Source organism: Thermobia domestica, chromosome 10 (genome assembly GCF_964235325.1).
Source record: "Thermobia domestica chromosome 10, izTheDome1.hap1.1, whole genome shotgun sequence".
In the NCBI taxonomy this organism is placed as follows: domain Eukaryota; kingdom Metazoa; phylum Arthropoda; class Insecta; order Zygentoma; family Lepismatidae; genus Thermobia; species Thermobia domestica.
The window spans coordinates 113,630,203-113,648,901 of NC_137463.1; the positions used below are offsets into that span (position 1 = coordinate 113,630,203).

Consider the following 18,699-nt stretch of genomic DNA (forward strand, 5'->3'; position numbering starts at 1 on the left):
GTCTATTATCCTCCTTCGGTCGTGAAACAGGCGAGAATAAAGTGCAATAATTTATATTTTAATATTTTATTATTTACAATGTACACAAACTCTGAGATGATTGATTTGTTCCTAGTTTTATATTTTTTTCATATATGGCTATAATACCGTTTTGATTTATTTGTCACTTTGAAATAGAGGCGCGTTTGGCTTCGTTACAATGCATACCGAAGATAATAATTGTTTTCCCTTTTAATTTGCGGCCTCTGTTATACTTCTTATACGCAACAAAAGTTTCTTCTACTTCCAAGGTTGTTCGGGTTCCTCTTATTTAGATGTTTTTAAAAAGTATTTTTTTAAAGAGTACTTTCTCGACTTGCACTCTTGGGAGAGGTGGGTGGGAGTGTTCTAGAACTTCACCTCTTTTAGTCTCGTGTTATTATAGAGCCATGTATTACAGTGGTAAAAAATAATGATTTCAGCCCTTTTTGTTTCAATTTGGTACTATTTTTCAGCCCACTCCAGAGATTGGACTGTGGCAACACTGCTGACCTTACTAAAACAGTAAACTTATGGTGTATACATTAATCACGTTTAGATCTCACTGTTCTAGAAAAGATATTATTTATCTGTTTCACGCTTGCTTTCATAACTTAAATGTTGTAATCCACGAAGTTGCCTTTTACAATACATACAACAATTAATATTTGATTTCTCCTATATAAAAAAAATGTTCATATTCCAAGTGGGACTCTACTATGAACTCAAATAAATTAAAATTAGCAAGTTTAATAATGAATACTGATTGCCAAACTTTCTCGTTAACAATGTTTCTAATAGATTTAAATCCTATAAAGATAACAAAGAAAGTTCTGTCGCTTTTCACCCACCAATTTCGAACATCAATATGTCACCTAAGACATACCTGAAAGATCAAAAATAGACTCCATCAGCATCGACGACCTTCTGTCAACTTTCTGGAAGGCCGTGGATTCAATCGCGGTAGAACTTGGTGAGCCGTGAAGCGAAGAAGGTATCAAGTGCATTTTGCACCTCTACTAAGGATTTGAACTGGAGTCCTCTAAGGTGATTATCCAACGAACGGAACAGGTGATAATCAGACGATGCAATGTCCAGGATTATGACATATACAATAGTGTTTCCCATCCAAGGGGTAGAATGGTGTTCCGTGTCATCCTAGCTACGTGGAGCTTAGCGTTTTTCTGTAACAAAAGGTCTCCTTTGCGATTCAGAAGTGCTGGCTGCAGAATTACGAGTTTTTCTTGAACATGGCTCAACTGCTGCAGTACACAGTTGTATTGATGCACTCAACAGCTAGTAGCTGTTCGCAATGCACGACGCAGCGAGCAGTCCACCAAACACACAGGACGACGGTCTTCTGGTGCGGTGCTGGTTTCGGCAGCTTTGGCATCGGATCATAGGATGCTAACCAATTATGACAGCGCCGTAGAGCTTCGTACTTCTTATCACATATCAATACCCTGCCCAAAAATGGCTCCTTCCTCAGAAGACGAGACAGCAAAGAAACACAGGTGTCTGCTCGCGTTTGCGTTCTGGCCCAGAGTCAAATCATCTGGGATTCATCTACCCAATTTCTTGTGCTTCCTAAGTTGATGGAGGTGCAGACCGAATAGTTCTCCAGTCACACTGAATTGTAATCCCAGTTTCTCATATGCCTGGCCACTGTTCGCCTCAATTGCTGCCTGAAGATCTTCATTTTGTACATGTGTTGGTCTTCCGATAAGTGGTGCGTCTTCGAGTGTTTCATCACCGTTCTTAAACTTCTTAAACCGCCGCTGCACTGTCCGCGTAGTCATAACACTCTCACCAAAAGTTGGGTATATCTTCCGCCCCGCTGCAACAGCGTTTCACCAAAGTGTGAACTCATACAGCATACACATACTTTCAACGCTCTGTGGAAGTCCCATGTTCACTCTGTCCTTACGCAAGTTTCTGTGTAACTGAGGTGCCACAACAAGGTAGCATGTTGGATAAAATGACCTTCGCCTTATCTTCATTAGTATCCAACTCAAGGTGTGAGGGCCAATTGAACACATACCAAAAAAAACGAAAGAACTTTCTTGGTTCTTGGGTAATGACCCAACCCTTTGTTATAAGTTATGTAATCATAGAAATATTTCATTTTCATGTTTGATACTGCATTACATATAACCAGAAAAAGAATACCATGCTTTCTAGTAAGGATTTTGAATAGTTTTTTCTTTTTCTTTTTACAAAAACACAGCTAAAACATATAACATTTTGTAGATCCAAAGCCATGGGAAAATTTTCAGTTTTGTTACTTTCATTATTTTAGCATTTTTCATCTTATTTTTTTATTTGCTTGATTTATTCTTGATCTGTCCTTCCCTCTATTCATATATTAATTTTTCATTTAAATCAGCTCTAGATAAAACTCCTTAACTGAAATAACTAAAAAAAAAATATGATTGTCACTACCGAAGCTTTTTATTTGTAATGTACCATTACAGTTGAAAGTAATGGCAACTTTTTTTACGCACCCTGTACCTAGTAATTTTTTTTATTCAATTTCGGTTTAGTTACACAATTTATTTACTCTCTTTACTTCGAATTAAATATAATGAATCGAAAGGTTTCATTAGTAACCATATTCCCACTGAATAATATATTTTATTTATATTTTGATTAAGTGTAAATCCCATTTTCGCATATACAAGTCGAATAGTTACAAGATTTACCATTCTGACGTCATACTGAAACATAGTTCCGTCATTGGATATAAATTTTCTTAATTTCAGACCAATGTAGAATTTAATCAGGTACCTAATCTTTCCCTCGCCCCCTCTCACTAGTCCATAGTCACTTTCAGATCCGGTTATATCTGGATTTGCCAAATTTCTATTTGTTTTGTAATTTCCGCGGCTAAAGTTTTCGTTCTGATTGGAGGAATTCTCCTACCTCTGGCTTTTTCGGCGCAATGTTATCAGAATAGTCGAGGACACTTATGCGAGGCGCAGCTTGTAATTTCTCCTACATATCTGCGGTAAAAGGACCAGGATTTTAATAGAATTCAGGTAAAAATCTGATTTAATTTCATAGTTGAACATTGAAGGCTGTGTAGGAGCCCCAAAAAAGGAAAAAAATCTACATTTTTCGTAAAGAAACAATAAGTTAGTGAAACATCCAATTCTGGTTGACAGGACGCCATGTTATTTACAGGAGAGTGATTTTTGATCTTTTAAAACTCAGTTAGGGATTAGGGGAAATACCACCTGGTTTTGTGTGTATTTTGTCCGTGTATAGAGTAAATGTGATTTTTTTTATTATTATTATTCAGTAAGTGCATGTACCTAGTAGGTTTCATAGCTGTAACATCAATAATCATAATGGCAGCTTAAGCTAGCGTAAAAGGGCTCCTATCCCCTTTTCGAAATTGAACCAGTTCTAGCGGGGGAATGGGTTAGTTATTGTTTGTTTTAGGGCCTTTTCCCCTTTCAGGGGAAGGGTCCCTCCATAAACCTCGTTAAATGGCCCCCAGGGCATCAATCTTTAGTAAACATGTTTTGAACAATTGGCTAGGTCAGTTGGACCCAGGGTTACCCTTCTCATTTTGCCCCCCTAAATTAAATAGAGCCAACTGTATATACCAACAAGGGAGTATTTTTCCTCAACATGCATGTAATTAAATGGTGCATGTTTGGTTTAGTTAGTTGTCTTTATGTATAGTACTAACAGTGGTGTATGTAGTTAGTAGTTTTGTGTGAGTGTGTGAATTTTCGGTTAGGACAGTGTATAAATATGCGTTAATTTAGTACCATTTTTCTGACATAAATAAACCAGAGTAAATATTGACAATTTAACTTTCAGTGAATACGCACGTATGATTGTTTTTTTTTTTTTTTTACTGCGAAGTAAATACAATTTGGGTGCTTCGAAACAAAGAGTACGTGGTTCGATGAATGTTGTCGTGTGGTAGTTTGAGCGTGATAGATTGTGATAATTATATATTTATTAGTGTGTAATATAAATATGTGTATGGCCTGCGTGTAAAATGTATGAAATAGGGTGTCTATAAAATATTTCTTCGTGTGGAAATGAGTAAATAATAATTAAATGTAACGATATAATAATAATGCGATTATGATGTGAAGTGAATGAGATGATATGACACCTATATTTAAATGGATAGGCCTAGTGTATGTTATATAGTGAAAATATGAATATGTTTACTAAAAATCTCTCGCGTTTTGACTTCTACACCAGTACATTCATCCAACCGAGTTTGCTACTTGGATAGTAAATTGTAGTTGGGAATTGTGTGTTACTTCGCATTTAAGTACCTCATAATAACAGCCCCGGATCTTAAGCCTTTCAATAGATAGGGTAGCATCATGTGGGAATTACTTCTAAATGTTGACAGAAATGATAATTAAGAAAACTAACTGCTATATCCTATGATTTTCGAAAAGTACAGGTTCGGTCATTTGTACTTTTAACATTCATTGCCTCTCCGAGATTTTTTTTCGTTGCTTACCTTGTGCATTTATTGTGCAGTGTTCATATAGCTGACACCTCAGTTCGGACTATCCGATTAAATCAACTGCTACTAAATTAATATTTATGTCATTTCCGTACCCGGGCATCGACCCCATCCCCCCTTGAATATTTTCGTCTTCTTTTCTCAGTTTCCAAACTAGATAGTGACGGAAATTAATCAATGCCTCAGAATTTAGCGCATTCTGCGAAGGGGAGCTATCGGTGAGGTTTGGCAATAGAAATCACCGATCCAAAATTCAGTTTATTTAAATTTTTTTTTATTTTGGCAAAGTATCATTAGGGATATCTTAGCTATTACTTTTACTCTCGTTTCTTTACTGTCCTTGAACCTTCTTAGTTCTTCTGAGGGGGTCGAATATTTTTTTTTACTTACTTAGAGATTTCAAAATTGGGGACGCAGTTACCTGGTCCCTTCCCCCTTTCCTTTTATCCTGCTGGTTTGGGCCGGATACGGGGCTCAGATTTCAATCTTACAAGCAAATTCTTGTGGGATTGGGATCTGATGGACACAGACTTGCATCCTTGGCAGCAGGGCGCCCCCTAGGTTACGTAATTGAGTAAGCCGAACCCCTTTTGGCATAAAAGAGAATATTTGGTTATAATATGTTGTATACGCAAATTCGACCACTTATCTTTCGTAGTTGTAGTGTTCTGTCTTCTCTCTCTTTACCTATTCTTCTTCTACTTCTCCTCTAGAGTTATTTTTTAATTTTTCAACCTCCCCCCCCCGATTTCTGAAACTCATTAAAACATACAATATTCATATCACTTATTTCGATCGTATGTACTAACTGAGACATCGAGAGATGCAATTCGTGGAGGTATTGCAGCACAACTCAGACCATTTTCGCGATATTCAATCCACCACGGGAGAAACTGACGAGAAGGTACACTATGCTTTCAGATTCCTAGAAACCTATTTGTTATTCATTGATCGAACAAATTATATCCATTGATTACTGATTTCTGGTTTTTCTTTCTATTGATTGGTTATATGGTATATGTATTAGTAGTTTGGGCCCACTAGTTTCGAATAACATCGATTTTTTTTCTTTCTCTGTATATACATCTATATATATGTACTTACATAGTTTGAAAAGTTACGTGCCTGCTCTATTTGTTGTATTTCCACCTCTTATGTCAACTTATTAAATAACACCAACTATTTCTTTATACGCGGATCTTTAGTAAATTGAGAATGATTATTGATTATCGGGTTTACATATAAAGTACAATGTTGCAACCTTATGAGGGAAAAAGTGAATTTTGATAGTCAGGGTTTTTGTTTATTTTGAGCCAATAAAATATGAATACTTATCGAATATAAATAGGTTATGTAGAATTTAAATGTCGACGAAATATTAAGATGGATATTAAAATGAAATTTATTATATTGAGTAATATGAATATATATATATATATGCGAGTATGTATGTAAAGGGCTCGGTATTTACCCTGGTTGTTTTAGGTTGCCATAGATTTTTGACACCCGATATTGACCAACTATTTGTGATATATAGTATTACCGCGTAAATTGTAATAAATTACATTTTGTTGAGTTGTTATTGATGTTTGTGACTATTAAAGTTGAATATCATGTTAAATACTGCATGTAACTAAAACAAGTAGCAGGTCGTAAGAAAAGTAAAAATAACCCTAATCCTTATCCAAATTTATTTTGCGAGATCATAGTGAAATTAGTAAGCTACGAAACAGTGTGCCCCACCAACGAATCTTTTATCAGAAAACTATGAAACAGATCCTTCCCCTACGATCTGAAACCTAACTATTCAGTGACTAGAATCTTTGACTACACGATCTATACTAGAAGAAAAAATTAGTGATCTTAAATTCAATGAACTGAAATTTGGTCAATAATTTAGTAATGTGAATACAGAAATATGGAAATATGTTCCCAATGTTTGGGACTGGACTCAATATTTTAAATCTCGATAAACTTTGAAATTTTATATCAAGTGCGTCAAGTGACGAAATAAAAAATATATATATAATATGAAGCAACTATTTGTCTATAGTTAAAACAAAAACGATTAAATACTCTCATGGACACAAATCATAGTGAAAAAAGAGAGTTGAAAAAGGAGTTATTATCGACGTGAGAACAAAGACTCATAAAATTGTCGAAATGTCTCCTCTTGGAACAGAGACTTAATAAAATGCTACTAAAGTGTTTTTTTAAAAGAATGATTAACCAATTATATTTTTTTTCTTTCTTTTTTCCGCAATGATATGTATTCATTGCACTGAATCTTAAATATATTGACCTTTGAATGTTCTTTTTTTTTCCTTTATTTTTGTCTTTCGTCTTTTGTCGAATTTTTTTAATGTAATCCAACTTTCAATATATCTAGAAAGAGAAATGTGTTATTTGATCTTGTTGAAAGTAGCTTATTTCTGTGCATGCTTATGAAACATCCTTTTCATGTATTAAATTTTTCCTGTTATGTCAAACTAAGTTTTCTTTTATTGAAATGTAATAAATGTCTATAGAAATGTAGTTAGGTTAGTTTAATTCAACTAAATACAACCTGAAGTATACATTGTCCTGTATGAATGTGTGTGTGAGTGAAATGTAGGTTTAGTATTAAGTGCACCAATTATTTTGACATATATGTGTGACTTATTACAATTAATGGTAGTTGGCAATTAAAGTCATTGAATGTCAATACTAACTTAAGTTGGCTCTATGAAGGAAGTAAAAAGGACGGAAATAGCCTGAACGAACGATCATCATGGGAGAACTGTGAAAGTCAAAATCTTCGACAAATATGTGATACTCTGATTTTTTTTCTTTCTTCTGTGGTCGATTCTAACATGCCATCAACTTCGTTGTTTGTTTTTCAAATATTGGATATTAGTCTAGAACTCCTGGAAATATTGAATAAACGGTTAAATTAAACTTTCTCATCTATCTCAGAGCTAGATCGGGATAATTCGGTAGTTTGGGTTAAATGGATCTAGATCTGGGATGCATGGGTTAACATGTGTCTACCTTTAATCACCTTAATACCAAACATTCATCCAATAGCTATTGGAAATGATCCCAATTCGATAATTATTCACTTTTCCTTTACCATATTTCTCAAAATATCCAGTAACAGTTTCCTCTTTATCACCTTTCTTACTTTACCTTTTTCCTCTTCTATCTTCCTTTTCCTTTCTTCATCTTCTTCTTCTATTTTTAATAAAACTGAAAAGGGGGTCGTGACTGGGAATTCTATATGTAATAAACACGGTCATGTATTCATTTGATTTTTATTTTCTTTAGAAGTCCGATAAAAAGTTTTCTCATTTCGATCGAACCTAGTATGTTCGAAATTAAGAAATGGATATTATATTCCAATATGATTAGACATAAGCTGATAGCTTCATGAACATCCCCACCAGGGGTGAAGGGTTCCCACTCACGACTTATTCCATGCATCACATTTGTTACAGAGTTTTCTTTCTTTTCTTCTTTCATGCCCTTTATCAGTTTTAGATTGACGAGCGGTGACAGGATTCGTTGTTATGGAAACGGTGGTTTCTATGGCAACGGCCCCTTTTTCAGTTTTATATTTATGATTTTATCATCTTATCTATTTATGATTTTACTTATGGATTTGATTTTTGATTTTATGTTCTATGGAATCATAATGTAGTTACATACCTTTTTTATATTTAATAGATATATCAGACGGTCACCACTTACCAGGATTGGATGTAGATATACATCTAAATAAGCCTCCAAATCATGGTAAGTATATGGAAGTGCCACAGTAAAAATTTATACGTAACAAGTACAGGATTCATGAGTAGTACAATCAACAGCCACATTCAGTTGGAAATTGAAAACTGACTTGTAAAACTGACAAACTTCATAATATTAAACTGTTTAATGGAATTTTGAAGACGGCGGAAAGCATTTTTTTAATTAGTTAAAGTTCTGTTAAGCTGCTAATGTAGTTATAGAGGGTGGTCCGGTTGTAGGCGTACCTCCCCTTTAGTTTCAACAGTATAGTGTTAGTTATGGTAGAATGTCTGTACACAGTTACCTTAAAGTCTTAAAAGTCAGAAACACAGCGGAAGAATATCCCATCAATGTCGCAACACAGCTGAATTTTGCTCCAAGTTCTCGCAGATGTTTTGCGGAGATATTCCGGAGTCACGAGGGTGAAAGCATGTTCCACAGCTCCTCGTAATTCCTGCGTTGTGTGATATCAAGTGTTTCTTACTCGTTGCTTTATGAAACCCCAGAGAGCATTGTCTGGTGTCGTCAGATCGGGACTTCTTGGAGGACAGGGAAAGGGAGCTGGTGAAGATGAACAACCTCTTCCAATCCAGGATAAAGGAAACGGCTGATTCAGGTAATTGCACACGTGAATCGCGAAGTGCGCTGATGCTCCATTCTGCTGTATCACAAATGAACATGGACAGCAATGTTGCCAGACAATGCCAGGCAATGCTACCAAACAAACGTGGGTAAAACCTAAAACCGTCAGAAAACACCAATTAGAAGTACGCCCACTTTCGGACCACACTGTACTGACTTTTTTTATAATGTTGATGTAGCAGATCCAGTGAACTGTTGATGATTTCATTAATCATGTTTTGATCCCACGGTTTTAAGAAAGAATATGATCACTTTATGCTTTATTTATTTGTTTCACAGTTCTTTCTGAATATTTTAGTCCGCAAAGTCGCATTTTACAATACATGAAACAATTAATATTTGATATCACGTAGAAAACGTTCATATTCAGGGTTGGAAAAGTTGTGTTCTTTAGTGTGAACCCAAAGAAATTAAAATCAGTAAATATGATAATGCATATCACTTACCACACTATTTCGTTAAAAGGAATATTTCTTATATATTTAAATTCTATTACTACACATAACTTTGTTATAGCATATGGTAAATCATAGGAGTACTTCATCCTAATCTTTGACACTGCATGTTGGTAGCCAGCCCAAAATTGTAGCGGGGCCCTGCTGAAGTTAGGGGGGCGATCCAACTATATTATAGTTCATCACCATATTATAATTCATTTGCAAGCCTACCGTGAAACTTTTTGGGCGGCCAGCAAAACTTTAGGTAGACGCCCTCCCTAGACCGCCCTGGATACGGGCCTGTGACTGTACTACGGACAACCATAAAAAGAAAAAATTACTCCTGCTATGTTTTTTAATAAGGAATTTGAACTTAGCAAAAACATATGAGAAACATATAAGATACCTATATTTTGGGTCTGAACTATGGAAATCTTTTAAATTTTGTTACTTTCATTATGTTAGCTTTCTTTATTCCTCTTTTCTATTTGCCTCGTTAAGTTTCTCTTTCCCATTATTATATATTTCCTTTTCATTTAAATTAACTCTAGAAAAAATTCATAACTGACTGGGCAGTGATAAACCCTCTTAAATGTCATTGAAAATGTTGTTAGAACTCAAACTAATTTAAAACGAAGCAGTTCATCCGTTGTGTGACCGTTGTTAATTTAGTAACCGACTTTTTTTCTTAAACAAAATAAATTTCTTTCTAAGAAAATGAAGCAGGGTTATATACTGCGATTTCCACAATAACATTAAGTAACTTAAGTAAATGTAACTAATTATTTTGTGTCTTGTGCTTTAACATTAGTCAATAAAATTACAAAAATTATAAAATGATCCGCTGCATTATTGTTATTAAATTAGCATGCTACACAATCAGTACCAAAATTAATAGTTAGTCGGATTCATAGTTTTCTTTGGAATCTAACAAAGACGAAACGTCAGTCTTTGTCAGGAATTTGTTGTAGTTCAAATGCAAGTCGTTTTCTTTGTGGTGGACAAATACCATGTGCGTGGGTTTTCTCGGGGTTCTCCCGTTTTCTCACACTTTCTTTATTCCACCCTTTCATTCATTACTCATCATCACCGTCTCCTTTAGCCTAGCCGGCATAACCGTGGGACGTAAAACGCAAAATAAAGTAGAAAGGATTATCAACTAAAGTTTAAAAAAAATATTCAGAGGTGCACCATATTCCAAAAATAATTAGCGCATTGATTTTTGATGTTTTGGAGCAAAATATTTTGTAAGTCTAACTATGGGATCTTCGGAAAGTGCAGAAAGAAAGTAACATTCTTTGAAATACTTAATGATACAGTATTTCGAAATTATGTACACTGTAAGCACATGCTGGTTTTGTAATTTACCTTTTCATACGCAAAAGAACATTTTCAATTTATTATGTTTAATACATAACATCTGAGATGTGGTGGGAGTTAACATAACATCGGTATTTTATGTGTATATGTAAATGCGAATTAAGAAAATCTTGCAATAGCAATAAATAAGTGTGCGTAGTGTATTGTCTACAACTATTTGTCATACGAAAGGTACTTCTCAATATTCTGATTACAGCATTCTTCAAATATAGTCAGAGGTGTAAGAAGACCATGCGGGTATAAACAGAGGATACCGGTACCCAAAATCGGTTCGTGGTTCCAGAGGAAAAGCTCAATACCCCAAAACCCTCACAATAATTTTACGATCCCCACCGCAGGTTACGATCTCCACAAGAGATTAAATAATGCTTTAGTAAGAAGAAAACGAACATTCTTTATATAGATTTTCAGTTCAATTCTATGAAATGCTTTTGTATATTATGGAAGTGGCAAGGCTCTGGTCGCTCTCTCTTACTCAGTATGTGTTTTCAATCTAAAATGATGGAATTTTCCGAATTGGACCAACTGTTTGCTCTCTACACTGGTATAGCGCCGAATGGTACAGAAAAATGCAACGTTGCCACGTCTTAGTTGGACAACAATGAAACTAAGTGTGTGTGGTTTGAAGTATCCTAAATCAAGGAAAACAGAAGGGACGGTCAGAATGAAGGATATGAAGAAGGATCACACGCAACGTTAATCCAAGGCAGTGGTGTCACCATCAGAATGGGAGGGGACAGTAATGAAAAAGAAATTGAATTGAATTCATTCACGGGAAACTGGTATTAGTTGCTTAGTTATGTCAACGACATGAGACAGGAGGACAATTGATTAAAATTAAAAAGTGCCTAAATCCCAAAGCTAAAAAAAAAAGAAAAGAAGAGAGAGAAAAGTCGATAAACATGAGTTATCGCAAGAAGTTTTAAGCTATAAACTATTTACAAACGTATTCTGCTTGATACTAAGAAAACTTTAAACGATGCAATTTAACTCTACTTATTGCGGCACTTAGATCATATCCCATTATTTAATTGTTGTCTCTTCTAGAAACAGTAGCGCCAGATTCCAGACGAGCTCAAACGAGACAGATTAATTATCTCGTATCCAGTCCTTGATGTAGGGGTAGCGTGCTTGCCTGCCACGCGGTATTTGGATAGGTCGAACTTGGCACGAAACCCTTTCCGACGGGCCATACTAAGGTTTCTCCTGGTTTTCCTCAGTCCCCGGGTGCATACCGGGATGGTCCCTTCTCTCAGGCTGGGACCGCTTCTTTTCCAGTCCTAGAATCATCTAAAGAGTCGATGTTACCTTGAAGTCGGCTCGTATCTTGTTTCCTCATCTCATTTCGTTGAATGATTGTCTAGTGTCGTCTATGAGTTTTCGAAACGAGACGAGACACAAGAATATTCTGGTCTCTTGAGCAATACTGCTTATGTAATCGCAAAGGGATTAAATACGTAGAAGCAGCGATTTGAGATGTACCATCCCACCATTCGTCTGATGGGCAACAATGGCATACCATCCTTCTTCCTTTGGCAAATGAATGACATCAAGAGAATGCAAGTCATGCAAGGAATATTAGTACTCATTATCTACTTGTTAAATAAATGAAAGAACAAAAAAGGGCACTGATCCAGAAAACACTGTTACGCAATTTAATAGGAGGCTGAATTTTACCTCAGTTTCGCCAGACACGAGAGTGCTTAAAGATAAACCAATGTCCTGACCGAGGTTTGAACCATCACCGCATGAATAGCCTGTATCGTAATTAGACGCATTACCGACTGAACTACGGTGAACTGTATAGAAACTGGGAAACAGTCGAAATGAGATAAACAAAGAAAGGAAAAGGAAATGTCTGAATTGGGACTTAGTAACTGTTCGAATGTGCGTTATTTGACGGGAAATTCCGTTGAAGGTAGACTGAAACAGGAGTTAAGGAAACCGTCAAAAGTTTCAGAAAGCGCCGCTGATTGATTTTCTGAAATGAGCATCTTGCCATGATATGCCTACTTTGTTCGAGTGGCAGTGTCCCACGTAATCAAACATGAGCAACAAGCCACTCATCTTTCACATCCCGTTTAGTTCTGTTTGTGTAGTTGTGTGTTGAATTGGTGTTGAATTGTGTGTTGCATTCAGATGGTGAGTTAAAATGGCTTCCTTACATCTCCGTGTGTATGAAGAATATTTACTATGCATTTACCTGTAAACAAAGCGGAAATGGTCCTTCACGCATCCGGTTTGAGTATACGTGCTGCTGCGGAACAGTTTCATCACCGCTATCTACAGCTCCCACGAACCTTATTTGGAAAACTTACCTCTTGCAAACTGCCGGCACTTTTATTGCCAACACGATGGTGCGTCACTGCACTTTGGATGCAGCAGGTTCGTGGACGTGGGATAGGGCCTGGAGGTCTGGTGGAATGTTCACCAAGATCGCTACGGGACCACATAAAATCTGTTCTTTACAGGGACTGCTACCGTATATTTGCTGCTCTACAACACAATATTCGCGAGCTCTGCGCTGCTTTTACCACTGAGACTGTGCAACGTGTTAGGGACAGTGGGCGACAAAGTGTGGCGATTTGTGCACAACACGATGAACATCACTTGGAACATCTTCTACGCTGAGCACAGTTGCAGCATTGTTTTACCTGTTTCAGGATCTTCCAACAGGTAAGGTGTCTTCAAGTGAATGAGCTACATAAGGTGCGGTATCCCTTGTGTGAGTGCCACAGGCGTTTCTTCTCCTCATATCATTCATTTGTCAAAGGACCAAGGATGGTATGCCATTGGTGCCCATCAGACGAATTCTGGGATGGTACATCTCAAATAGCTGGCTTCTACATATTTAATCCCTATGCAATGACATAAGTAGTATTGCTCAAGAGATCAGAACGTTCTCATGCCACGTCTCGTTTCGAAAACTCATACACGACACTAGACAACCATTCAATGAAATGAGATGAGGCTACAAGTTTACGAGTTGAAACAAGAATAATGGTGCTCACCAACCAGGAAACTTTATTTATTTATTTGTTCAAGGAAGTGACAAGAAGAGATTGGGTTTTCACTCCGAGGTCATATCTACCCTTTAGGTGAGTCTAGGACTGGAGAAGGAAGCGGCGTTGTTCTGAGAGAAGGGTACTGAGAAAAATTAGGAGATACCTTAGTCAGTATGGCCCATCGGAGCAGGTTCCGTGCCAAGTTCGACCTACCCAAATGCCGCATAGCACGCAGGCACGTTACCCGTACACCAACAGCCGGATACGATAATTAATCTGTCTCGTTTGAACTCGTCTGGAAACTGGTGTCTCTGTTTCTAGACGAGCCCACAATTAAATAATGAGACAGGAAATGAAATGAAATATTTAATTTTTACGTCCCACTATTATACCGGCTAGACTAAAGAAAACGGTGATAATGACAAATGAATGAAAACGGTGGAATGAAAAAGTGGGAAGAAATGAGAGAGCCCCAAGGAAATCCACACCACAAATTTAATTTGGTGCAAGCTGAGATCGAACCAGGGACCCCAAGCACCAAGGGTGAACGCTCTACCACTGAGCAACTATGGCCCCTGCAATAATGAGACAGGATCTAAAGACCGCAATAAGTAGAATTGAATTGTATCGTTGAAAGTTGTTTTAGTACCAAGCATAATACGTTTGTAAGTATTTTATAGCTTAAAATTTGTTGCTTCTGTTTTAAAGCACTCACATAGTCGCAATACCCGTTTAACGTGTATTACAATAACTCTTGCTTATCAACTTTCCTCTGGTTTTTGAGCTTTGGGATTTAGGCCCTTTTTAATTTTATTCAATTGTCCTCTTGTCTCATCTCGCTGGCATCACTAAGCAATTAATACCAGTTTCCCGTGAATAAATTCAATTCAATTTCTTTTTCTTTACTGCCCCCCCCCCCCATTCTGATTATTACGCAACTGCCTTGGATTGACGTTGCGTGTCATCCTTCTTCATATTCTTCATTCTGGCCGCCCCTTCCATTCTCCTGGTCCAGTATACTTCAAATCACACGCATTTACCTTCATTGTTGGCCTAGAAATACGTGGCAACGTTGCATTTTTCTTTACTATTGGGCGCTATACCAGTGTAGAGCCCAAACGGTTGGTCAATTCGGAAAATTCCCACATTTTAGATTGAAAACACATACTTTCCAACAACACTGCACTCTCAGTATCATTTTTTCGTATCTTTAATAGTTACCGAGATGGCCTACGTAAACGAATTTATGGGACACCCTATATATATATATATGTATATGGGTGTTCCTGTTCCATAACTCTGGACCATCTGTACTCGATGCCGTTAAACTCTTATTTAATCTTTCATTTTCACCCAGCGGGTAACGAAATGACGTAAAAATTTCGAAATCGGCCAATATTAGCGTCAATCTAGCTTTCGGAATCCATAAGTTGATTGGTAGTAGTTTTGATGACCTAATTTTAGGTTCAGCCTCCAGTAGGAGAAAGCTCTCCTAGTACACCTAGGAAGGGAAGAGGGGAATAACGTATAAAATAATAGAAAACGACCGATTAAGTGTAGACTCCATAGTTTCGGGTGTCGCTGAAATGGATAGCAACGCTTCTAATTTCGTTTAAGTCCGAGTTGAACCCCATTAATGCCCCTCCTGACATGAAAAAATAAAAAAAATCGATGTTAGTATCGGATTTATAGTCTTCAGGGTCCCAATGTTGATTGTGACACTGTTTATACCATTTAAGTATACGTTTAACTTCCATTAGTACCCCTACTTATGTGGGAAGAGGTTGACATATAAAAATAATATTAAAAAACGACTGATATTAGTGTAGAATTCATCATTTTCGGTGTTGCTGAGATTAATAATTATAATTCCGATGGAATTAAAGTCCAAGTTCAGCCCCTATTTGCATTCGGTGTAGAAAGGGTGAAAAATAAATAAATTTTCTCAAATGGCTGATATTAGTATGGAATCCATAGTTTGGTTTCGTCAAGCTATTAGATTGCATTCGCAATGACATTGATTTGCAAGTTGAGACATAAATCAGCATTTCATCTAGATTGGGAATTTATAGGACAGCGCCCAAGGTATCGCTCGCGCAGTTGTATATATTTGGATATATGCGTACGAATACCGTATTTACTCCCGTACTTTTCGCACTTTTTTAGACGAAAAAAGTTGTTTTGAAACAAGGGTGCGTAAATTATGCGAGGGGAAAAATTAGCCACATCAGTGAACATCATCTAATTTTTTCTCCCAGTCAAAATAACACGAAAATACCGGTATACATTTTCTTTGTAGCAAGAATTGACAACAAACAACTAATTCTAAATTTGGAGAAAAATAACAAAAAAATTGATTAAGAAGTCGTGTGGTTTCTTACCTTACAACAATGGCTTTGCTGCGTTTCCAATTGTTCATTAGCTAGCGTAATTGATTCCTGGAAAAATGCTGTTTCACAAAAAGTTTCCGCGTGCGCAAATTACGCGAGGAAAATAAAATATACAGAAAATGCCCTTCAAAATTGGGATGAGAAAATTATGCGAGGGCGAAAATTACGCGCGTATTTACGGTATATATTCCAGCGTAATTCCGAATATATATTCCAGCGTACTGTCGTAGTAAGACACTCCGAAGGATGTGAGTTGAGGAAGTGACATGTAATTACAATACAAAACGACTGATATTAGTATGTAAGCCATAGTTTTCTCGGTCGCTGAAATGAATAGTGACATTTGTAATGGCGTTTAAGTCCAAGTTTATCCCTATCGGGAGAGGGTGACGGGAAAGAGAAAACAAAATGTCAAAAATTTCGTATTCGTAGTTTTCAGCGTGGAGAGAACGTCCAACTCTTTTTCAATGACGTTAGAAGGTATACTGACATTGACTGAAGGTATATTTTGTGAGGGTAGGATATTTCAACATCTACGTCAAAAGTAGTGTCTTCTGTATTATTTTTAGGGCCGCGGTGGCTCAGTGGTAGAGCGTTCACCTCTGGTGCTTGGGGTCCCGGGTTCGATCCCAGCCCCCGCCAAGTGAACTTTGTGGTGGACAAACACCGTGTGCGTGGGTTTTCTCGGGGTTCTCCCGTTTCCTCCCACTTTGTTCATTCCACCATTTCATTCATTACTCATCATCACCGTCTCCTTTAGCCTAACCGGCATAACCGTGGGACGTAAAACTCACAGATTTCATTTCTGTATTATTTTTATTAAACTTTCATTCAAATAAACATCCTAAGGGAAAGGGGATTCATATATTTTCCATAAACTTATTCTTTCTGTACGAAGGACTGGCGTTTCATCTAATATACATATACAAATTAGTATGCGTGAAGTGGTGGAATGAAGAAAGTGGGAGGAAACGGGAGAACCCCGAGAAAACCCACGAACACGGTGTTTGTCCACCACAAAGTCCACACGGCGCGAGCTGGGATCGAATCAGGGATCCCAAGCACCGGAGGTGAACGCTCTATCACTGAGCCTCCGCGCCCCTTCCAATTATAAACTAGTGAGAATAGATTATTATTATTATTATTATTATTATTATTATTATTATTATTATTATTATTATTATTATTATTATTATTGAAGATTTGAGAATTCAAAGCTGTATACAATGTCGCAGAAAAGATCAGCCTAAAACCACGTATAGTCATTGAGAAAAAACGACGGGGGAAAGGGCAGGCGCGTATCCAGGGAGGTCTATGGAGGGCCGGGCCCCCCTAAATTTTTAGGGACCCCCCTTAAATTTTCACGGTAGGTTTGCAAATGAACTATAATATGGTGATGATCTATCATAAGGTTGGATCGGGTCTCCCTAACTTCAGCCGGGCCCCCCTACATTTTTGGGCTGGCTATCGGCCTGGATAAGGGTATAAATTGTTTTATGAAGAAGGGGCGCCAGTTATGGGTATGAAGGGGACAAGTTTCAAAAGTACTGCATTAGAGGAATAAAATGTATTTAGAATAATACACAAATTTAGCAATGAATTAAATAAACAGTCCCATTATATGCAAATGTCTCATATATAACTATTACAATACTATCCTTAAAAACGTAAAGCTCATGCTGTATCAGAATATTGAGAAGTAACCTCCGTGTACAAACAGTTGCAGTAAAATATACAACATATGCTTATACATTGCCATTATATGTTTTACTTAATTTGTATTTAACTTTCACATATAGTACATCATATTGTCATTCACATATAGTCACCGGACATCCCTTCAAGTCAAGTAAACGAACCCGGAATGACGTCAGTACACTTCATCGACGATATATCAGTGAAGGCAGAAATTCTGGAGCATGAAACACGTGTTACCTCTCACGATGATCAACGGAACGAATTGAATGCATTCGAAAGGATCATAATTCTAAGTGGCCATAACTGTGGACATACAGTCAGAGAGATTTCTCAGTAGTTAAACGTGCTCCAGTCCACAGTTAAGGATGTCATAATCAAGGGGAAATGTAATGGAACTACTGAATCGAAGTATCGCTCTGGTAGGCCCAAGAAACCAATTGATCGAGACTGGAGAACCCAGAAGCCTGTTCTGCAAAGCAACCAACAGACATCTTTGTCAGATGTTGCAGAGGAATTCCATCTCAGCTCAGGCACACAGGCCAGTGACAGGGCTGCCTGCTGAGTGGTGATGGCACTTGATTTTCCTTGTCTTGCTGCCGCCAGAAAGCCCCCAATCACACGCAGCAGTGCGCGGAGGTGTTTGGAATGATGCAGAGATCATTGTAATTGGACTCTGGAGCAGTGGAAGAGTGTAATATGGAGTGGTGTATCACGATACATACCCAGGCACTCTGATGTGCGAGTAAGAAACTGGCGAATGCCTGGAGAACTGTTTTTACCGGACTGTGTTGTGCCAACCGCGAAATTTCATGGTGGTAGTGTCATTGTTTCGGGCTGTTTATCCTGGTTTGGGATGG

General features: G+C 37.3%; 1 protein-coding gene across 3 annotated transcripts in view; it reads left to right on the forward strand.

Annotated features, from left to right (window-relative positions):
* The window catches only part of LOC145662063 (uncharacterized), a 209,491-nt gene that overhangs the window by 97,263 nt on the left and 93,529 nt on the right, over nucleotides 1-18,699 (forward strand). For all 3 annotated transcript variants that reach the window (XM_081727398.1, XM_081727399.1, XM_081727400.1), the window contains exon 11: nucleotides 8,228-8,296. In XM_081727398.1, the coding sequence (XP_081583524.1) occupies nucleotides 8,228-8,296 (69 nt within the window). The remainder of the gene's footprint in view (nucleotides 1-8,227; nucleotides 8,297-18,699) is intronic.